Source organism: Empidonax traillii, unplaced genomic scaffold, assembly GCF_003031625.1.
Source record: "Empidonax traillii isolate 1590-97213 ecotype Southwest subspecies unplaced genomic scaffold, ASM303162v1 scaffold32:size1966603, whole genome shotgun sequence".
Lineage (NCBI taxonomy): Eukaryota > Metazoa > Chordata > Aves > Passeriformes > Tyrannidae > Empidonax > Empidonax traillii.
Genome location: NW_020955225.1, coordinates 119,421 through 143,883, shown reverse-complemented (window position 1 = coordinate 143,883; position 24,463 = coordinate 119,421). Strand labels below are relative to the sequence as shown.

Genomic DNA, 24,463 nt, shown 5'->3' with positions numbered 1-24,463 from the left:
TTGAAAGGCGGAATCTGGAGAATAATATAACATGTGGCACTTTGTTTGGAAACAGAAGGACATCTTTTGGGGAAAGAAGCTGTAATTCTCATGACATCTTTTGTCCTTTTTTTTCTGTTTGTACTTCCCAACACCCACTGTGCTGAAACACAGATGGTGTGACCTGGCACTGCATTTACAGATTTACCTCCACCTAAAATGAGCTCTCATTAGAACTCAGATTTACAATTCAACAATCATACACCGAGGGTATTAATTCAATAACTATCTTAACTCCAATAAATTAGTGCTGAAATTATTTCATTGTGACAGGCTCTTGACACACTTAATTTCAAGGATGTAATTTGACAATGAATGTTTAAAGGGGCTGCTGGATCCTGTATTTAGAATCACAGAATATTCTGGGTTGGAGGGGACATTTAAAGGTCATCCAGTCCCATCCCCTGCCATGGGCAGGGACACCTCCCACCAGCCCTGGTTGCTCCAAGCCCCGTCCAACCTGACCTTGGACACTTCCAGGGATGGGGCAGCCACAGCTTCTCTGGGCAACCTGTGCCAGGGCCTGCCCACCCTCCAGGGGAGAATTCCTTACTTACATTTGATGTAAATCTCCCCTTTTTCAGTATAAAGCCATTGCCCTTTGTCCCACTGCAACAGGCCCTAATAAAAGATCTGTGCCCATCTTTCTCCCAAGCCCCCTTCCAGCACTGAAAGCTCAACATCCATCAGTTCAGAGAACAACCCTGTCCTGTGTGAAAATACAACAATTTCAGTTAAATTATTCTCTTTAGCTATTTAAAGAGAACATAAACATGTAACACAACCTATTTACTACAGGTATTTCCATGGCTGTTTGCTCTTGCACAGTGTTTTATACCTTAAAGAGTTATTTCTCTTTCTGGCCTTTACAGTCTGTTAAGAAAAAGAAATTCTGTCTCAGACCTCACTGGCTGGGTTATCCAAACTGAAATCCTTAAATAATTTCACCTCCTATGAGACAGATGACACATTTTCTCTTTTACCCATTACATTTCTTTAATGCTCACATCTAACTTAACACCTCCGAGGACCGTAAATGACCTGCAGATCACACAGTATTTCAGACCAGATATTACTAATGTCAAGACAATGGTATCAAAGCTCAGTTTCTCCAGGAAACCTGTTCCTGATTAATTCCAAGTTCATCTTTGCCATTTTCAGTCCCATCAGCTCTCTGGTGCTCAGTTGGTTTGGGATTAATTACTACATTCTGGCTCCTGGAGTCTTGCCAGTTGCTCCTGAGTAACATCTAACTTTCAACAGGAATTACTAAGAGCATTATTACTGCTCTCTGTCCTATGAAATAACCTTCAAATCCCAACATTAAAAAAAGAAAAAAAAAGAAAGAAAGAAAAGAAGAAAAAAAAAAAAGACAAAGAAAGGTCAGTTTTTACAAAGCACTTTTCTACACAGAAGTATAGAAGATCTTTCTAAAGAGGAAACCATTCTACAGATGGTCAGGCAGCTAAAGCAGTCCTTGTTTGGATCTCCAATGTTTCTGTTGCCTGACAAATTATCAAAAGTGGAACATCAACACAACTAAATATTCATAAATTTATGCTGAAAAATAATCAAATTTTACTGTTTCAACCAAGCAGTAGAATTTATCCCATCCGAGGGACCTGAGGTGTAATTGTGAATTCTGCAAGCACAGAAATGCTGCAGTGGCATCTTCAGCACTTCTGTGTGATTTTTATGAGAGAGGAAATAAAAATCCACAGAGCACAGGCAGAAATAGTGCCTGTTGTTATTGCAGGGAAAAAATAAAGAGTCAGGGTGGCAGCAATTTAGAATGTATAACTTATTTTTAAAGTTTCTTATGCTGTTTTATTAAAATCTTAAAAGCAAGAAGAACAAGCAGAAAAGCAAATAAGGAAATTGGATAATGATTAAATGATCTTAACAGCCAGTGGTGAATCGCTTGATTTAATTAATTTCTTGCTTTAAGTACTATTATTTTTTCTTTGATCTTTATAATTATATTACAGAGTGTTCCTTGGTTAGACCAGATTCCACATAGTAAGTATTTTCTTTTTAACTCTTTCAATTGTTGCATTATATAATTTGGAAGCAGTTTTCCTTTGATACTTTCTGAACTCTTTTTAACTCTCAACTCCATTGAAGAACTATTTGAAAAGTAAAGTAAAACTTATAAAAGTCTTGTTTTTTGTTAATATTTTATTTGTTAATATAATAGTAAAAAAGAATATAAATATAACTACCTCCTAACTATCTGATATTTCTTAATAAAGATACTGTTTTATATATTATTTGGAGGTAATAAGAATGAATTTGAAAACATAGTGCCAGAGTATTCTGGTCACATCAATCCCCAAATGTTTGACTCCACACATGCAGCAGTTCAGTGGGACTGGCACTGTCAGCATTCCTGATACAGCCCCAGAGATGCATCTCCAGGCTCAGAAATGTTCTCATCTGTGCTGACTCCACTCCAACGAGGGGACACTCCAAGATTTCCAAGTCTACATCTTCTTGAACCTCTCGGAAAGCTGATTGCTCTCAGCTTCCAAACAAATGACACTTCTCTTCAAATGCACTTCCTGATGGAAGGAGCCAAACTCCAGTTGAAATGGGAGGGTGTTTTTAAAGGCAAAGGAAATAGCACTGTCCTCTTAGATTCATTTCTGCCTATGTAGGAATGAAACAGGAACAGCTTTTTAAAGAGTGAACAGCTAGTTGGGAATGGCTGCCTAAATGTGGAGTGGAATATCCTGAGCTGGAAGGGATCCAGTCCAACCCCTGGCCCTGCACAGACACCCCAACAATCCCACCCTTATAGCGCTGTCCAAACCCTCCTGCAGCTCTGGCAGCCTTGGGGCTGTGCCCACTGCCCTGGGGAGCCTGTTCAGTGCCAACCACCCTCTGGGGGAAGAACCTTTCCCTGAGATCCACCCTGAGCCTGCCCTGACACAACTCCAGGCCGTGGAGTCTCTGCCCTACCCAGGAACGAGCCTTTCCACTGGGCAGCTGCTTAACTCTGTGTTAAAAAGGCAGGGATTTACAGCTGGCAATTTAAAGAGGTGGTTGAGGAGGGTCATGCGTTAGGATGACAAACTGGAAGTGCTCAAATAATCCAGCTTACTTAAAAAAAAGTGATGAGCTAATTTGATTGCATCCTGAAAATACCTAAAAGAGAAACCTGCTCTCCTGCAATTTAACAGATAAAAATATATCAAGATCAAAGGACTGGAAGCTTGTGCCAGACAAATATAGACTACAAATAAAACGACTTCTTTCCCCCAGCCATGAGAATAATTAACTACCGGAACAATTTATTACAGGTTGTGGGAACATCAATGAAAGTTTTAGAACTCGAATGATCATATTAAATGAGTGAATATGAATTTATCTAGAAAATACATTGGCCTAGTTCAGTCAAAATCAGATTAAATGATGCCAATAATCAGCTATAAGATTGGAACCTATTAAAAGAGATCCATACTTTCTCCAGTCAGGGAAGTATTTTCACCAGCGGCAATGAAAAAACTACTCTATATAATCATCTTCAGAACAGGTTCTTTCAATACACGTTGTGTTGAATGAGATTTATATCTGATAGACTTCCAAAAGGCCAAAGAAACATCAGTATTATAAAACTGTCTTTGTTAGGATAACAAAGATAAAAATCTTCTGTGGAAGATCTGTAAGAACTCCAGAGATATGCAAGGTCTGTTACTCAGCTGAGCCCCCAGTCATTAATTACAATTGGCTTTCACCTCCTTTTATGAGCTGGTCTTGCTAATATTAAAATATTGATTATGTGGGAATTTAATGACCTGCTGCCTTTGAATTATCCCAGTCCACTAATGGAAATAATGCTAATTATAAGCGTACTATTGATCATCAAAATGGGATAGCCTGGGTGAAGGAGGAACACAGCGAAGTGCAGTTTGCACCAAGGTGTCCCAGCAGTGACTTAAAGGACACACATGGAGATCTAAGGGATATTTAAAATAATAACAATTCTAACCCATGAGGGAAAGAGGATTGGACAGACACCTCTGGCACATGCAAACACTCAGTATTACTGTCTGTCTTTCCAAAGTCCCAGTGCAGACAGAATGAGGCTTTTCCAGTTTCCAAAAGAAACCCAGGGTCATTTGTCTCTTCCTTAGCCTGTTATAAACTTCAGAATGAATAATTAATATATGATGGGGCCTTTTAGAAAAAAAGAGTATTTTATGCCACTTGACTCAGCTGTTGGTCCTGTGTCCCTTATCTGGAAAGGGATTACAAGTATCCACCACCTTGAGCCTGTTGCAATAACACCACAGAAAGAGTCACTGTCCAAAATGCCAGTTCCTGAGTAGCTGAATGTGGGGATTTCCCCTCTGGGAGTAAAGATTAAATCAGATCTGTCTCTTGAAGGGTGTGTTTGATGGAGAAAACCAGTCTAATACATATTTCAACTTGTAACTATGACAACTCCTAGAACCTCTTTCGTACAGATAAGAGCTGTGTGTTGCATTAACATTTAAAGTATAAATGAATAAGTTATACTTCTTTTCAAGAGAAAATATTTGCTCTCTAATCATAAGATTTTAATAGGCAGACTTTCATATTTCCACTTCACACAAGTGACAGACTGAAAGAGATTTCTTAATTTTGCAGCTGCCCTGCCTGGAGATGGGGTTCAGCAGGACAAAGCCAAATAGCTCAATTAGAAGTTTCTTAGGAATTTCTCATGGTCATTGTCACAACGCTGCTCGTGCCTAAGAAACAATAAATGCTAATGTTCCTTTCACCTGCGGTTCCATCAGCACTGCTGCCATTCTCCTGCAACACAGAGTTATTTGTTTTAAAAGGCACAGTCTCTGTGACTTCAGACAGTACAGGACAAAATTTGACTGCGTTTTTTTTCCAATAGTCATCAGCTTTGGAACCAACATCAGTTATAAGGAGTAGCTTTGTGGCATCACAACACAGGAAGAAAAATATAATCGTTCAGCCTTGGATGAAACTCTTAGACAGGTATTCTGAGAGGCCTTTAGAGCTCAAATACAAATCATTTGATCTATAGAAATAATAAATTACTAATAAATTAATAAATATATTTTCCTCTACCTGCAGTACACGACACAGCTCACAGTTGTGAAAGGAATGCAACAGTGGACACGTTTAAACATATTAAAATAATATATTGCAATACCTGAAGCTCAGCGTACACTCCTGCATACATGTGCTTATGGGCATCTTAAAAATAAATCCCCTTGCAAGAATTCACAGGCCTAAAACTGACAGACTTCTATCAACACTAATAATTTTTACATTTTCCTCCCAACAGATTCGAATACACGGCGGTTACAGCACTTCTGCATTATTTATCTGACTCCTGAGTTAAACAGAATGCTAAATTCTGATTAAGAGGAAAAGTTAAACCAGCTGGAATATGCATAATGAGAAGTCTAAGAACTTCAAGGAAATATTCTGGGATCTCCTTATATAAAGAGTAAGATGTTGAACAGCAGCTGTGCAAAATGGAAATTTGGCTTAATCCTTCTGGGCTGGTAACAGACTCAGCTTGTGCCTTTAAGCACAAGCAGTGGATATGAAGCTTTAAAAGACATAAATAATAATATAGTTGGGCAGAGTTACTTTCCAAGAAGAATTATTACCTTTTTAGCAGTGGGAATAGGCAAAGCCTGCAGGACAGAATTTCCAAAATACTTACCACAGTTTGATGATTGACCTGGATCACCTCATCACCAGCGTGGATTTTCTTACACTGGTCAGCAGGAGACTAAGGACAAGAGAGAATAATTAACTTTACGTGGAAAGTATGGAGGGAGAAGTAAAAGAGCAAGAATTAAAACAATGAATGCTGAAGGAGACAAGAAAGCTTTTCTGAAAGTCTTCCTGCTATGAAATAATTTGTCATATTTATGAAAACTGTATTTAAGAGGAATAATATTTTTCCTGGTCACATTCAATGAGGTAATCTACAATTCCACTGCCACTTTTGATGGGTGGGACTATTGCAGCTTGTTTACCTGGGCAGTCCCAACCTTGCTGGGGATGCACTGGGTGAATTTACATTCCATAGAAGGAAATCTTTAAAGTCAACAACGACAGGGCTGGACCAGCTGTGGTGGAACAGAAAAGCAGATCTGTCCTTTATAGAGCAGTTTGAGTGCTCAGGTGCACTGAGGGCACTCTGCAAGCACAGAGGATTTGTACCTGCACACAGGGCTCCAGCACCAGCAGGACACCACATTAACCACTTGGACACAAATGGATAATGTCAGCAAGAGACTTGCTCTTCAAGAGATTTGATGTACACACACACACACACACACACACAATTCCTTATGCACTATTCACATAATTTTGGGATCACTGAGCTGACAAAACTCCCTTATTCTAAATATAGCTGCTTCTGGTCACATTATAGTGGATTAAAAGCCATTGAAGAGCACTGGAACATGGCCAACTGCTATTTAACAAATAATTTTTAGATGCTTTAATGAAACCAACTCTTAAACCTGTAGGACAAATCCGTAGGGCATTCAGGGGATGAGCAGTCAGGGCGTGCAGGGGATCAGCAGTGACACTCAGGAGCAGAGACCTGAGAATTCAAAGCAATTTGCTGGCATTGTGCATGAGCTCACAGGAGTGTTCTACTGACAGTACACAACTTGGCAGTCAAGAGAAAATAACCAGGAAATAATTAAAGAGCTGAGACATCACCTTGAGAGAGAAATCCCAGTGGAAATTAGCTACTAAGGAAGTAGACCAGTAGACTTAGACAAGGTTGAAGTTTTAGGGTATGGGGTCAGAGAGAGGAGAGGACACATTGTCCCTTCTCAAAGAGTGCAGAAACATTTAAAGCAAAATGCTCTTTGAATAACAGTTGAAATTCTCTGTCCAAGTAAAGAAGAAAAGCAGAAAAAGAGCCACTTGCAGCTACAGAGAAGGGCCTGGTTCTAATGCTGTTGAAGTTGCTCCTCAGAGAAAAAGAGAGTTATGGTACCAAAATTTAGTTGAGTGCCTGGATGTCTTTTGGAGCCAGCCTATGACATAAATTGTTAAACACAATAAGCACAAGAGCCAGGTGTCAATGCTAAGGAAGAAAAGATTTATCTGAACTAAATGTGATGTGTAGATGCTCACAGTCATGAGCTCAGTGTGTACCAGCCCCGACTTCCAGGAAACAGGCAAGAGCTCTTCAGCTGCACTGCCTTCAACCCCAAATCCCACCCATGCCTTTTGCGGATGCAGATTAAAAACATAAGATAGACAAATAAAAGGAACAAAGACAAGAAGAGACAATACAACAAAAACCCCAAATTACCACCGGGAAGAAAATGACTGCAATGTTTTCTGAATCAAATGCAAAGAGACTCCTCTCTGAGGGGGTCAAACAGCTCTGGGCTAGTGGCACCTGCTGCCTGGTGAAGAGACACTGCAGAGAGCACAGCTGTGGAGAGCAGGAAACCTCAGGCATAATTCACTCAGTGAAACCCCAGCCAACAGGGCAAAGAGCCAGTGGTTGACTCAGTGATTCCAAGGGTGTCCCAGGTGCTATTCCAAGCACAGCTTTTTCCTTTGGCCCCCTGCTTGGTTGCCATTCCCAACCTTCCTGTGCCCAACACAAGCTGCATCCCAACTCCTCACCTGCTTGGCCTTTCAGAAGGGCTTGGGTGATTCCAGTTTGGAGCTAAGCCCTGGTCATTACAGTCACCTCCTGCACTAAAGCAAACAGGATTTTACCTGCACGTTTTCCAGGATGATGTGAAGAACCACCTGGCTCAGAGTCACTTTCTCCTTTCAGTGGGAACTGGCAGAATTTTGGCTGACTGCTCTTTTGCACGGGACTAAACATGTAACAGAAATATTTCTAGATTTCAACATCAATACAAACTCGATTGCTTTAAATGGGGAGAAGGATGAGCGAGAAACTGCAGTTTCTGATGTTGAACTTCAGCTGACACGAGGTAGAAAAGCAAAGGCCTGGCTCTTTCTCTTTTTAGCTCTTTTCCTGACTTGGCTGAGGCTGAGCTAATTAAACACTGGCTCTGAGGTCAATTATCCCTTCAAAAGGAATGACAAATCAATTTGCTGAAACACCAGAAATTACAGGTCTTTGAGGCTGGTTTATCTGCACATGTGATTACACTTCCAGCAAAATAAAAAAAGCAACTTCTTCTAGTGGTGCCCTATCAAAAAGTTACAGTAGTCAAAATAAAAATTTTAGAGTCTGGCAATTTAGTAACTCCTCCCGTGAATTTGAATTATAAATATATAAATATTTTCCCTACCAACTGCATTATATTTCTGAAATTAATTAGAATTACAGTAAAAAACTGGATTAATTACAGCATGAGTAATTCATTCTATGAACATAATCTGTCCAACATAATCAAGATGGATCATTCATAATTTCCAGGACCCATGATACACATGGAGTTATTTTAAGACTTCTAAATGTTGCCAGTGGTGACATTATAAACAAGCAAACAAATTTTAAGTTTAATTTGCATTAGAATTGTCTTCCCAAATTGTGACCCACCAATCACGAGGCTTCCCACGGCTTTGCACTGACAGAGCCCACGTGATGCAACACTGTTCAGGATAGAGAAATCAGGCAGAACCAAACACGACACAGCAAGCTCACCCACGTGGGCCAGCCAGGATTTCCATCTTTGCCCACCTGCACGGAGCCCATTTCCCGTTCCCTGGCTGTCAGTGGGGCAGAATTTCCATATCAGCTTTTATAAACCCCAAACCTGTCGCTCCCCCCGGCTCTCCCACGTCAAACAGCTCTGAGCCCGAACGGGAACAGTGTGACTGAAAGCTGAGATGGAAACCAGAAGGCCCTTATTATGAAGCCTGTCACAGTAATTAGATTGCAGCAGTTGAAGCCAATTTATTTCGTTCACGTTTCTCATTATGAATTGCACGTTGAGTAACAGGGAGGGTTATTTAGAAGCTGGGTCGTTCCTCCCGTCACACTGCTGGGTTTTGCTGTGATCAGTCACGCTGATCTATGGCTGCTTTTGCTTCGGATTTGTCTCACAAGAAAAACCATAATTAATACATTTTTCTTGATCTCATCTGCATTTTTGCTACAAACGGTGGCAAACGTAAAATACAATTTATTTCCCGTAACATAAACCGTTTGTGCCAGGGAGGAGATGTGCAGGAATACAATTAGAAAGGTGGATTTGAAGAACTATTGAGAAGTTCAAGAATTTGATTTTATTATATTGTTATTTATAGGTAATTTCAACATAGACACTTTTCTCTGTCTGTTTTCAAGGGTTACAGTTTTTACAGAGATAATATATGTACATATAAAAAAAGAAAAAAATATTAATAAATCTGGCTTGATTTAAAGCAAGTTTTCATAATACAAAATGTACTGCACCTACCCAGAAAATAATTGTATGCACGATAAAAGGATTTTACAATAAGGAATCTTACATTTTCAGTTGTTCCTGTGATGACATGGAGTCCATCATATGTTGATTTGATATACATTCCCTGGAAAAAAGAGCAGAAAGGATAATTAATATTTGTAGGAAACAAATACATGACATTTGCATGATAATTCAAATGGAAGGTTTACTCCAGTCTGAGGCCCATAACATTTGAACCGACTGGAAGGAACTGTGGACAATTAACATTTGCAAATCCAGGTTGAACAAATATATATAAAGACCATTAAACACTGCATTGTTTTCTCCCCTAATGCTTTTATTTTATCCCAGAGTTTGTGGACGGAATTGAACACTGAGCATCAGCATAAAGGGTGTGTATTCAGTACCTGAAATATTTAACAGGACCTCTTTTTAGTCCTAAGGATGTGAAAGAAGCATTGAAACCGAGGGCATGAACGGGGGGAGCTTTTCAACTTCAATGCCCCATCTCCAGAGAGCCCCTGATCCAGTAAAAACCAAGCCATAGCCAACTCAGAAAAGACACAAGCCAGGGCTCAGATTGCCAGTTGTTGGAGGAAGATGAGCTCGGTGAACTAAGAGCAGCTTTGTAATTAGTCCAGCAAGAATTCTGCTTCGAGGAGGTGACTGACAAGATGCAGAGCGAGGAGCAGGGTGGGATCTCTGGAGCTGTGCACACACACACAGCCTGCAGGGGCAGGAGGCTCCACTGCCTGTGTGCTGTGTCCCAGGAGTGAGCTCAGAGCTTCACATCTCTGCATGTACCGCCCTTATTCCATCACATCTTGGAGTCTAATTAATCTAATTGCTACATTGTACTGCTGATTTATCACCCTTTCAGTAATTCTGCATCACCTTGTGCTGTCAAAACCGAAGCTCGGAGCCCCCGGCCATAGGGAGGGACATTTTGTTCAGAGAAATCGGTTCCAGGATTCCTGAATGCTAATGAAGAACTTTAGGTGAGACGTTCACACAAACATCACCTCCAGTCCTCCCCGCAAAACCCCAAAGTTAACAAACTCTGAAGTTTAGATGATATTGCTCTCTACATCTGCCTGAACTGGAGGACTAAAGAGGAGATGGAGCCAAACTCTTTCTGCAAGTGGGAGGATGAGAAGCAAGGGACACAAGCTGGAACTCAGTTAAAGAATTTTTAGTTTTCAGTTTTACCAGGAGGATGATAAAACGCTGGAACAGGCTGGCAAGGCTGTGGAATCTCTGATGACTTGGAGAAGATCAGGCCTTGAAAAGGTTTGAGAAACCTGCTCTTGCTGCATCCGTTTGGAGTTTTCATCAGAACTAAAAGTGACTTCTACCTTGATGTAAACTAATTCCACTTCAGTAAGTTTTAAATTGATTTAAATCTTTAAAATAAAGACTGGCTAAACCTGATGAGGCTGCTTAACTCTGCTGCGTAAGAAACTCCATTTTAGATTTTACTCCTCATGACCAGATATTTTCTTTAGTGAGACTGTTCCATTTGTAAAAACCAAAGATGTCCAAATTAAATCTAGCAAGTCTTGCAAAATCACTTTCATAAACTATGATTATTTGAAAGAAACAAGCTTGTGGTGAGTCTTCCAGGACATTCTTCTCCAGAGAAGTGTTTGCCAGTCCATTGTCTCCGTGGTACCTTCAACAGTTACTGGCAAACATGTGGTTCTTTCTCTTTGCCATCTCAAAGACAGAAACCAGAGCACTAGATCCTGAAAAATTGGGAAGGCTCTCACGGAGAATGGGATGTGGAGTCTCCATCTAAGCCATAAATAGATATTTAATCTCTCTAAGTTTGTGTTATGCTGGATTTCCAGAGTGAACTTTTAGCCTGAATGTTTCACAACATTGCTGCCCACCCCAGGGGAGGCTGTTCCTTCAGCACATGGGAGATCTCAGCAGCACATTTACAGCCACACTTTTAATATCAAATTTGATATCACAGCTCTGACATCCTACTTGCTTTGACAAGGTTCATTTCCCACTCAACAAACCAACACGTCAAGATTTTTAAGGCCAAAAGAGGACACTGTGCTAAACTTTTCATGAAATTTGACCCCATCTTTCTTCCTGAAGTTCTTGGCCTCTTGTTAATCTCTGTGTATTTCTGGAAAAAATCAAATTACAATTCTATCTCTTAACATATGCCATCTGAGAGACATAAAACCTGACTAATGACTAAGAATTACCCTACATTTTGCTATCTGCTCTTTCATCTCAGCTATTAAAATTTAAGAATATATAAAAAAATAAACAATTTCAGTGAGTGACTCATAGCCTTCAAATTATCCTAGACAGAGCTTTCATCCTTATTTTCCCAAAAGAAAGATAATGAGCTTGTTTGCTATTGACCATTACAGGAGCAGAGTATCCCCTCGACATCTCTGTTACCTGAAAACCTGGAAAGATTATTCTACATAAACAAAATAAAATTGTTGGGTTTTTTTCTTACTTTGTGTAGTTGAGAATGCAAGGTACTTTATATAAAATAGATATATATTACACCTACAGATTTTACACTTCAAAAATTTAATTTCCTCATATATATATATTTACACACAAAGTAGTTTGTGGATACAAACAAAAGGCTTTAAGGGGATCACTTTCATCAAATTTCCTGTGAAAAATTAAAATTATCTATTCTGGCTCATAAGGAACAGCCCAAACTGCAAAACTCAGTCATTTAAAGAGCTGTTAATTCTGTGACCCCTGAAAAAGCAGGCAAGTATTGGTGGGCTAAATCAGGCAAAAGAGCTGGACCTTTCTTTCAATTTAATGGGCTATTGGCTGTCTTGATGTTCATCCTGGTTTCATTCTGTTTCCACTTCTGTAAGCATTTTTTAAGGTTAATAAACCAAAAAAAAAAAAAAAAAGGTTTGAAAAATGTTGCCAACTAATATAATTTCCAGGCAAAGCCTGCTGTAATGCTGCAGTGAGGAACTGAACCACAACCCTGGCTTTTCCCAAGCCCAGGTGCTGTTGTGACAACTGTTAACACAGCTGGGACTGGCGGGGCATTTCTTTGGGTTTAAAGTGATTTTCTGTTTTACCTGTGGCTCAAAGCAGTCACACTGATGCAGCACATCCAGGAGAGGGATATTCTGTAATTTGGAGGTGTGTGAGGTCAGGCTGAGTGCCCTGGTCTTGTGGGAGGTGTCCCTGCCCATGGCATGAGGTTGGACCTTTTAAGGTCTCTTCCAACCCAAACCTTCCTGTGATTCCATGATTTTTACATAAGCAGAACCTTTAATTAACTTGCACAGTAATTTATTAAAAGTCTATCCAGATATCAGCTATTTGGATCCTAATCAGTTCTGTTATGAAGTCAAATGGAAATTAAGATATTCTCTTGTAAACTAATTATTCTCACATAACTTTTTACACAGACTGCTTGCAAACTCCCTCACAGGTCTCAGTTATAAAACAGCAAAAACACCGGGTTAAGACCAAACAAGAAGAATCTTTTGTCAGTGGTTTTCACAGACAAAAAGCACCCAAACAAAGGAACCTCTGGAATCTTGGAATCCATTAGGCTCTGGATGGGAGACCTTCAGTGAGAAATGAGGGTTTTTTCCTGCTGTCTCCCACATCCCTCCATCTCTTTCCCCCTCAATTAAAGTCTTTTTGCCTCTTCAGTCCCCATAACACACTGGTCTATTTTCTGCCCTTAGAAGCAGACTTTTACTGGAGTTCTTTCTCAAAATTACTCATCTCCTTTTTTTGTAAAGGATGGGGGTTTATTCTCTCCGGTTTCTCCTGGAATTCCACTGAGCACAGAACAAGGACAAGCTAAATCCCTTCTCTGTGGGCAAGGGTCGAGGATTACCCCCCACACTGCGAAGGTGGCTCAGATTAGTCAACAATTAGTGGGTTAGAAATAAACAGTTGCTCTTCAATAATCACGATAATCCTCAGACAGGAGACTCTGCAGAACGATGCTGATCTATGCAGGGTGCTCCAGGACAAGGAAGGGTTTCACAGGCATCACACCAAGAACCTGACTGTTCCTGAGCAACTCTGTCACTGTCCCCTGGTGACAAAGTGAATTAAAGGGTTTTAATTAAAATCTGACCTTTGGAAGTGTAGGGGGAGGCATCAACCATTCAAAATCCCATTTTGAAGAGACTTTTCCCCAGAAAACAGCGTACCCAGTTGTCAGGGGAATTATCTTGAAAAATTTCTCGCAGAGTCATCTGGTTAATTAACCAGGGTATGATGACAGCAGTGTGTTCTTAAGAGTCAGCAATTATTCCCAGGTTAATTTGTGGATATTTCAGACAATACTTGGAGAGTTCTGAATTTAGAAAGAATAAACTCTCCTGGGATGATCATTTCTGGCTAGTTCTTCCAACACTTCCAACTGCTGGCCATTACTCATTCTTGGGTATCAATGAACTATTATCAGATGATTCATGTTTTCATACCAGTTATTTGCTGGGATATGACAAAACACTGCATTAAAAATCTGTTTGTTGGATTTTTTTCCCACAGCTGGTTTTATGGAAATGTTTATGCCCAGTCTTTGCTTTCCTTAAATTCTTAAAATGAGACAGGAAAAGTTCCCTCTACAGAAAAGTTAACAAAGCTGTGGATATAAGTGTAGATCTTCATTAAAGGGTGGCAGATTAAACTGTTTCTATCAGCAGTAGGAAGCTCAGGCACAAGAGAGAACAACTAAGTGAAAGGAAGAGGAATAAAAGTGCTCCTGCATTCCAGAAGGAAAGAAGCAAAACATTCCTCAGACATCAGAAGATACAAACCCAAACCATAAAACCCCAACTGCCCCCCCCCCCCCCATTTAGAATCTCCTGCGTAAGAGGAATCATTAATCTCATCAAAGCAGATTAAAGCTGCATGTCACACAGAAGTATCTTTAAATATGTGGACAGCACATCAAGTTCAGAAGATTAAAAAAAAAAAAAGTTTAGTCCAAAATAATACTGGTTGTGATACAAATAAATAAATAAATAAATAAATAAAAATCTCCCGCTCCAGACAATCCCTGATCATCCAAGAGCAGGAGGGGAAAAAAGCCCCAAACCTCAAGAAGCATTCAGTGATCCCATCCTATGGAAAATCCCTATATCCATCATCTCAAATGAAACACTGCCTGCTTATCTAATGTTAAAAGGGCTCCAAAGCCGGCTCTGCAGTTGATCTGAGGTGATTGATGGTAAGATTCTCACAGCCCTTCACCTATTCTCACCCTCCAATTTAGCAGCAAGCTCAGGAGCTGCCAACAGTAATACCAACTCTTGACTCAAGGGCTTGTTTCTCATTGTGAATCCGTGATGCCAAGAAATTTAAAATGGGAAAGGAGTTTTCTGAAATTATTATTTTATTCTATTCTATTTCCTACAAACTTATGTGTGCATGCTCTGTCAGAGCTAGCAGCGGTTCTCACAATCTAGTACCTTTTTACTACAGGAATTCGTTTGAAAATTGTCAAATTGACTGTTTGATACAAAGCTTTGCCTTCCAGACCCCTTATTCGGGCTGGTCACTTCAGCTATAAATGGTATTACCATGCCCGGTGCTACAGTCCAGGAGAAAAAAGTGGTTTACAACCTTTAAAGTTACTTTAAAATGAAACAGAAAAAATTATTTGCCATGGACGATTCAGTGGCTAAAAGGGGAAAAGTAGGAACCAGTTTGACTGGCACAGCTTGGGAAGGGGTGGGAAGACAGAGATAAAAATCCCAGTGTGTTCCTGGAGGCCAAGAAACGCCTGCAGAGCTCAGGATGCAAACACAGCCATCAGGGCTTGGAACGGAACCTGCAGCGGGTGCTTCCCAGTGCAGATCCTTTTGCCCAGCAAACTGCCATGAAAACACCAGCAGAGAGGGGCCTGGGCAAGGCAGGAGACAAGGCTGGTTTTTAGGAAAGCAAAGGGCAAAGGAAGGTATTTTGGGGTGGGGGCTAAAGTCGACTTTAATCTTGTAAAAGCATGGACAGAAAGTCAGAAAATGCTCAGACTGAAGATACTCGTTCCAAAGACTTCAAGTGCCTTTGTAATCCCGAATTTATTTACACAATTAAACACACAGACACTGCTCCACAGGAGTCCTGACTCCGTGCAGGAACCGCATGGACTTGGACCTGGAAATTAATTCCCTTTATGTGGGAGCTTGTGCAACGTCCAAAGGATTCCTGGCTCGTTTGGGGAAAAATTAAAAGGCACATAATGAAAATTTTGCCGGTGGAGTTTTGAAAATAGTGAAAGACTCATAATTAAGTCGACGGAATATCACTCCAGATAACTGAATTTGCATAAATCTGTGTCGTTTACACCACGTTTTTCACTAGTGGTGAACAACTGTGTTAATTTTCTAGGTGCCAACCCTGTGTGAACCCCGTTCTCAGGAGCTGTGGGAATCTTCGCTACACTTAAACCCAAGAGAGACTGTTTTAAATTATGCCATAAAAATAACAAATGCTCTGGAAAATTGTGCAGTAAGCTGCTCTTGAAAAGCAGATTTTTTGTGATTTTGACACATATTGCTGTGTTAGATTCCTACCTGTAAAACTCAAATTACAGTATCCTTTTCACAGGCGTGTTGGGAGGATGAATTAATTAGTGTCTGTGAAGCACTCAGTAAGGCCATATAAAAAATAGATAAACCAACTCACAGTGAAATTAGTAACTCCAGGGAATGCAGAGCTGAGCTGAAGTGTGGTAAATCAGGCCTCAACCCCTACACTGAATGATAAGGATAAAAATGGAACTCTGAATACTTTCCATTCACTGAATAGTGCTCATTTTTCTCTTGAATGGAGCAGAGATCCTGTGGAAAAAATCTGCTATACAATCATGAGAAAGCCATTTGTAATTCATTACTGTGTTCTATATTTGATTCTGATTAATGTTTTCTTTTCCTTTTCACATGATTTTTCTTTTATTCCCATTTATAGTCCTTTTTCATATTTTCTTCTAAACAGAACACAGTGTCAGCAAAACTGATTACAAGGAACTTTCCAACCTAACACGTTATAGAGCCTTCACAATTAGGCACAGAAAACTCAGTCATTCACTGTGATTTCACTTTATCTAAGGGAAAAAAGGGGGGGAAAAAAGGATAAATTGTCAGGCAATTCTGATTGCAGTATTTGTCTCATGTCCTCTGTCAGCAGTGCCCACTCACTGCCCTTTTCTTGGCTTGTTGGGGATGGAGATCTACACGGTGGTTCTCCCACCCAGAGAGAGTCCACACAGCCCTCACCATCAGTGCAGCACAGGTGATGGTCTACCAGAGAAAAGGGGGATGTAGGAAAAATGTGAACCAAACAGGCCACACCAGCACAGCCAGCATCTCTCACCTTGGTCACTCGTGCCTTAGAGGTTTAAATCATACTCCAACAGTAGATTAGAACATAAACCTTTCATACTCAAGGACTCCTGGCAGACACCTGGCTCAGCCTGCACACCATTACATTTCCAGTTTCCCATAGGAGATGTTATTTTTGGAGATGGTTCCACTCCTTCTGTCCTTCCCCAGCCTGCACCCCATCCTAGATCTACAGCCATGACTGGAGTGAAGCACCAGCAGTGCCAAGCCCTGCTTACTGTGCTCCATCATCTCTGAGGGAAACACATCCACCCTGTGTTCATGTTCTCTTCAGCACTGATAATGAACTGTCCTCTAATCAGTCCAGCAGAAATACATCCCATCTGTGCACAGAAAGGAAAACCATCCAGTGATGCAGAGTGCTGGGCGGGAGACTCTTAATGCAAGTCAAACCCAGTGAGATTTACAGCACATTTCCTTCAGGAGCTGCAAACACATCGACCTGGATTTCCTGATACCCCTGCACTAACCCAGAAGTCGAGGCTAGAGGGGACACTGGGCCATAAATGGAACATGTTTGGCCATCAGGATGCAGCAGCACAGCAAGCAAATTGTGTCCAGGATCAGGATTACACACTGGGCTGAGCATCTGCGGTGGCACAGAATGGAAATGAAATGTGCTTGATGCTTGGGAATGTTCTTTGTTGACTAAATCAGTGTAAGAATAAAGTAAACTTGTGCAGGCACACAGCCCCCCCTGCATGTTATTAAAATACATCATTCCCAAATTAATATGCATACCTCAGAATAATTATGCCCTTGCAACTTTGACGGGATTTGCATATGATGTTTGTCACTATTCAGTGTCAGAACAAAGAGGAAGATGTTGAAATCATACAAAACGTCTCAACTGGCAGAAATTTAAAATAAATCTGTAAATCATGCTGAATTACAAGGAGGAAACGTGCCACACTGTGTACAGTGGCACTCAAATGGATTTGAATTTGTCACTTATGGAATTTTCTGCAGATAAGCCTTGCAGATGCCAATTTCTCTACCCCCTTCTCCCCTTTTTTCCTCCTCCAACTGCTTCCTCCAGAAGGAACATTCCTGAGTTACTCCTCTCATAGGGAAAAGGAAGAAATTAAAAAACTTCTGAGAAGGCAGCTGAAGACAGTCCAAGAGGTTGGACTGGGAAAAGCAGGCTGGCTCTGGAGGAGAACACGCAAGAACATCCCTGTGCCCGCAGTGCCACCCTAAATTCCAGCTTTTATTAGGATCTTAGGTTCCCAAGCACAATCCTTATCCTCCTACAGCCCACTGATATCAGAATGATTGTAAAGTGAGGGACTGCTGAGGGGAGAAATAAACCTTTACCAGCTGAGCGCTAAAACTTCACCAAAATCCGTTGTCCAGAAAAATGCAGTCCATGAATATTTAAGGGCTGTAGCCAAATAATTCTGAAACTCATCTCTGCAGAACATTTCAGTGCTGTGACCCATCACTAACACAGAGCAGCTGGGATGTGCAGGGGACACCTGACCAGGCTGCTCAGTGAACAATTTACAAATAGAAGGGATTTATTTTGCTCCTGGGCTGCTACTTCTGGAAGTTTATTTCAACTGATCACGTAACTGTTTGTGTGCAAGTCCAAGAAACAAACCTCCCCCTAATCATTTTCAAATGATTAGATGTCATTCAAATGCTTAAATGCCATTAATTTCATTAAGGACATTTAGTTAATGTTATTAGTATATATTTGTGTATTTGGGGGTTATTTCAGTATATTCCAAAAGCTGCAATATGGCTATCAAAGGACCAGAACTTTTCTTTAGCTGCTCATACAGTCACCAGCTGCACGTGAAGCCCTGGATAAAACGGGTTTTAATTAAAAAAATATAAAATACAATCCCTTTATTCAGCTAAATATCAATTAAATTACCTTTAGAAATTTGATTCAGCTTACAAAAAAAGAGTACTGCATAAAAGTACATTTTGATTTCTTGATAAACTCAAAAAACGAACCACCCTAAGGAACTGAGGCTTGTGTTGGGTATTCTAAGAGTTAAATTTAAACTGCTTGGCTACTTACCAGCCCCTCACTGGGCATGATGCTGGTGAGATGAACCACCTCAAGATGTGCTGACTGTGACACCAGAGAATCAGATGAGAGAGAAATGATGTGGTCACAAATCCCAGACAAGGTTTTACACTACGAAGAAAAACAAGTCAATGTAATTCCTTGTATTAAACTGAAACTACCAGCAAAATTCTTCTCCTAACTGAGAATAAACAGACCATTTGAACTCCTGGCACCGTCAAAACTACAGGTGTATGAAAGTCAAGAACAAGTGGTAAAGGGAACAGAAAACATCCATAAAGGTCAAGCAAATGTGCATGTGTGTCCAGTTCACTGTGCACTGGGAATGTCTGTGTCTCTGAAATATCTTCTCCACTCCAAATTATGTGCACTTCAAAAAAAAATCCCCACATCCAATGAGCTTTATTTTATCTGTCTTTGTAATGTATGATTCTAAATACAATGGAATTCAAGTGAAATATGTAAAAAGAAATGTCTTCTGCACTGACTGAATAACCTATTTTGGCTACCAAATGATGAGATCATCCCTAAGAACTGTGAAAATTAAGTGAATTCTGCTCTACAACTTGGACATTTTTTCCTTTGTTAAAAAATTACACTGCCAGTGAAGTGTCTTGGTTAATCCGTTTCCTGAAGTAAAGTTCTCATGCATCTTTGAGCACATCCTTTGACTGATATTTCAGATCACTCCAGCTATGCAACAATTTTATTTTATCCTGCCTTCCAGCTAAAGATCTCAAAATCTAAACGCCAATCCACACAAACACCTTGCACAGCCCATTGCATGGGTGGTGACAGAGAGTCTGACAGATTAAACCCATCCATCAAAGGCAAAGTCCAAGGATCAGAAAGGAGCTGAGCTGTTCCAGGGAACATTCATGTGTAAAGATTTATTCCCAAATTTCCATGTGTTGCTCAAAGCATTCCTTCAAAAAGGCTATGCCTAAAAAATGCTTGACCCTAATATGAAAGCACTCGTTTAGATGAATTTCAGAATGGGTTTCCAGCTGAAGCCGTGCATCTATTTTCCTTTGGGGACTATACTCTCATTTTTCCTAATTATAGCAAATTCTAGTGAAATCCCTTAAGGGAAGTTTTATTTCAGGCATTTGCAAAAGCATGAGGCTTTCTAATATCTCATTTGACACTTTACATATAAGTTAAACAAATAAAGTTGTCACAATGAATAAGTTAACTGCCTGAATTTGTAGGCTGCGTTTCCATTCACTGTACAGTTACTCATGTGGAAATCCAGGGACAGCTCTGGAGCTCTGGACGTGGCATCTGCATTTTGCAGCAGCTGCAGGATGCAAAGCGTCCCATTCATGTGCGTGGCTGCAGCTGAGAGTCACCAGTGACAGATTTCAAACAGTTCAGCTTTGGGCCAGAACCCCGAAACAAAACTTTAGGTCCTGTCTTCTCCCAGAGGTGGAGAAAACTGGATGGCTGAAAAAATGGACAGGACTGCCCTTCTACAGGGGGACTGGTGGCTGTCTGTGAGCACAGGCTTTGGAATTATTGGCCTCTCAAATATTAGTGAGTTCCAACTGAAACCTCTCTTATGCCTTAAAACTCAAAGGCACATGTACAGACTAGATGACGAGTAAATCCCAGAGAGAACACTCCCTATTTTCTGATGTTTTAAAACTTTGGAGTTGTCTCACGCAAATACTTTTTCAGCAAAGAAACAACAAAGAGCTTTTCAATCGAAGCAGCCTGGTCTGCTGGAAAGTGTCCCTGCCCGTGGCAGGGGGCTGGAACAAGGTGGTCTTTAGGGTCTCTTCCTACCCAAACTGTTTTATGATCATATGATTCTATGAAATTAATTGTGGGATTCTTCAAGATCTCCTCGCGATTCCAAAATCAACTAAAATCTCTGTAGAAGAATATTTTTTAAAATTGTATTAGGCTAATCAAAAATACCAGCTTGCTGTTAAAGAAGTTCAATAGGGGCCTGAAACCAGCTGTAAATAATAGAAAGGCTGAGGCTGTATAAATGGGAGCAACAGAGCAGAATTTATGAATAAACCACAGGCTCAGGAAGCACTGTCTGGAGTGGCACTGGCAACATCACAGGATACATTTGCATATGCTGAAGTATTTTTGGCATGAAAATATCAGAAGGGACCAAAGTACTAGTTCCAAGCCCACGGAGAAGCCAAGTGAACTTAAGGACATCTCAAACCAAAACGGTTCCTTCAAGAAGTTCAGTTGCAGAGGAACTTCCCACCTGTTTTACAGGCCATCCAACACCTGAACACATTTATGGCATTTCTTTCCATGGGCCATGACAAGAACAGAATCTTTAGGAGACCACTAAGCCTTGAACAAGTCATGCAAACTTCTACATCAAAACTCCTTATTTTCACTGCTGGGGTGGTGCAATGTATGAAGTGAACAACCTGCATTTACTGCTGAGAGAAAGAACAACCAGCAGGTTGTACTTTTTAATTATATCAGGTGTATTATCTTAGCCTAGAGAACTGATGTAGTCCTGATAACCACGTTTGCCTGAACAGGTATCCAAACAGGCATTCCAAAAAAAAAAAAGGAATGCAGTTCAAGTGATCCCAAAGGGATCTCTCCTTCCTAATTTAGCTTTTCCCATAATGCCTGGCTCGCAGAGTAGACACAGTCTAGACATGGGACTCGGGAGGGAATGGGAACTGTGCACCTGCAATCACAGCTCCTGAGCACAGCCTGCCCTGGAGCTCTTCCAGGCAAATCTGCACCTCTGGGAATCTCTCCAGTCACCAAGGAAGAAAATCAATCATGGGTCATAATTTTATAAATATTTTTTGAATTCTAAGTGTATCTTTCCTGATATCTTTCAGAAATAAAACAAAATTCCACGTGGTGTTTAAAAGTTGGAGATTCTGTCTCTAAAAACCCTAAAAATTTTACTTTACAACATCACCATTATTTTACTTGAGTATTTTCTATAATTTTGAGTTTGATTTTTAGGAATAAAGAGGTCATAAAAAAATTAAAATTTTTTATAAAAAGAACAATTCACAAATCTTATCCTTGAATTCAGTATTTTTGAAGTAATATTTGCTTTTAAGATGCTGCGAGAAAAATAGTGGTGCTTCTCATTTCACCAAGAGTTACAATGCTAAAGGGGTTGATTCTCAGAGCCTGAATTCTCTGAGATGCTCAAGTTGTTTCAGGTGATTTTGCTCAGGTTAAAAGGAGTTCTACTGCCTTGGGATCCAGGCTCCCCAAGGTTCATCACACTTTCACTGCTGAGCTTATGGAATACTTAAAAATGGAAAGTTTTCTCTTTTCTGTCTTTGTAGGCTTCCATTCAGAGCAGGCAGAAAAGTCAAAAGTAACATTCCTGCTAAAGATGTATTTCTAGAAGTCCCACTCTGTTAGAATTGTGGGCTAAAAGATATTTTTATATATATGTGTATGTATATATATGCACTCCAAATCCCGAAAGATACCAGGTGATTTTAAAAGTTCTTTGCAGATCTAGGTTTGCAATAGTAAACTTTTATTTTTTCCTGAAAGTCACTGCATGCTTTCTGAATTTAACAGCACATCAATGTTTTATGAAAAAATTTAATCCCTGCTGGAAGCAGAGTATGTGTAAAAGACTAAAAAAAAAGAGGCACTTGGGCAGAGCTTGTCAAAAGCTTATCTGAACTTGTAAATCCTTTGAGAGTTCCCTTTCACCACAGGCTTTAACTCTATCTCAGTGCCAGGACAGGTTTTCAGTGCTGGTACCAGGAATATATGGAGTATTTGAAGTTAAAGGCTGATATCTAATCAATAATCTCGAATAAGATTCTTCCATTCCCCTTTGTCATCAGATTTTTTGAGTGTTGAAGGCACAAAGGGCTCAGTGTGACAACCAGTGATACACCAGGTCTATGGCTCCGAGGGCTGGAATTCCACACCAGCAATCCCAGCAAGAATATAACGCTAGTAAGAGTATTGTGAAGCTTCCAAAACAACCTAAGAACAATAATTATGTATGAATTAACTGCAGGTCTAACAGACAGCAATACTGCAGGGAACTGTGACTTTTAGCCACTGATACAATTTGTCAAAAATTAAGTCAAATAATAAGAAACTTTATTTTCCTAGAGTAGCCTTTTTTTTTTTTTTTTTTTTTTTTTTTTTTTTAAATCATTAAAGCATGCAAGGTAAGATTAGAGAATAAAAGCAGAATTACTTACCACATGAAGAATTTTATTTTCTGTTTCATACACTGTACAATCCTGTGGTAAAACAGAATGAAACCAATTAATGAATATGACATTGAATTTCCTGCTAAGAAATAAAAGAAGGCTTTGTGCTGTTAACTCTTTCTTAAATAATCCTGACGAACCTCTTAGTTTAAAAGTTGTAACTTTTGGAATAGTCATTTTAGCTACCATTTTAAGAATAATCAGTCTTGCCCCTCCATAACTTCAGCATCACCAGCTGTCTTGTGTATAATGTTATATTGCCCCAGATCACCTACATTTCAGTGAATTAAAGGCTAATAGCACAAATTACCTTGGGAAATTAAGTACTTCTCCAAGGATTATGCCACACTGGAAAAAGCTTTCTACAACGCCAGACCTGGATTTCAGGACTCGTTTTTAAGGATGAGGATATGACGAGTCAAAAAACCTTTCTTGTTTATTCGGTTTTATTTCCTTGAATAAGTTTTCAAGTAAAAGTTAACTGTGATACACCTGAAAGATCCCGTCACATAACTTAAGATTCCCTAGTTCTCAGGATTTCCTCTTTTCTGGATTTTTGTATTTTAGCAATAACAGTTAATTGCTTCAGCCTTTCTATGACACAGTTCCAACATCCTCACTCCACACACTCCAGAGGCAGGTTCGTGTATGGTCAGTTTGGGCTGGACACTCTGCCAAAGAAATGGGAGCTGCCTGGCAGGTCTCTGCTCCCCTTGTCCAGCATCCCAAATCCTTGTCTGCTCCTTATCCAGCTCCCAAACCTCCTTCCCCGGGGGCCACTTTGAGGAGGTTGTCCCTGAGCCCATCTGAGGCAGCTGCAGATCAGCTTTGGTCTATCCAAGCCCTCAGCCCGGGCACAGGGAACTGCCACACCCTCAGCTCGAAAGGCAATATTTATTTTGGTACTCCTGTGAAGAAATTAATTTCCAAGCGAACACAGCTTAAAGAAAATTGCTACGGAACGAGAAAGTTAAAATCAGATATTTGTTAGCGCCAAGGAACACAGAAGAATTTATATTAGCATTTCATGGTCAAGTATCCCTTTGATGTTTCTTCTGTATTCATACTATTATTTTCTAGGGCACAAAAAAGAATTCAATTAGTCAGTTTGGTTGACAATGCCCAAGGCAGTTTTCCCTACAAGTTTTCCACACTTCAAACAGCACATCCACCATCTCCTTTTAACCCTCCCTGCACCAAGAGAACAGAACCATCACAGCAGGGCTTCCAGCTTGACTTCTGAGCTGATGTTCCTTTCTGAATTATTCCTTTAATTTCTGCACTAGAAATACAATATGGCCTTCATTCTGAGCAAACTTAATTACTTCAGGTCAAAGAATAGAAGACTTATGTATAGTAAAACTGAAATTTTACTGTTTTGTAGAGCAGAATTAATGTTAGCTGTTCTTATGTTGCACATTCAAG

General features: G+C 40.1%; 1 protein-coding gene across 5 annotated transcripts in view; it reads right to left on the bottom strand.

Moving 5' to 3' along the window:
* The window catches only part of LOC114073715 (connector enhancer of kinase suppressor of ras 2-like), a 176,284-nt gene that overhangs the window by 53,613 nt on the left and 98,208 nt on the right, over positions 1 to 24,463 (bottom strand). For all 5 annotated transcript variants that reach the window (XM_027911449.1, XM_027911448.1, XM_027911451.1 and 2 more), the window contains 4 exons: positions 23,027 to 23,068; positions 18,831 to 18,950; positions 9,484 to 9,543; positions 5,732 to 5,800 (listed from right to left, as the gene is read on the bottom strand). In XM_027911449.1, the coding sequence (XP_027767250.1) occupies positions 5,732 to 5,800; positions 9,484 to 9,543; positions 18,831 to 18,950; positions 23,027 to 23,068 (291 nt within the window). The remainder of the gene's footprint in view (positions 1 to 5,731; positions 5,801 to 9,483; positions 9,544 to 18,830; positions 18,951 to 23,026; positions 23,069 to 24,463) is intronic.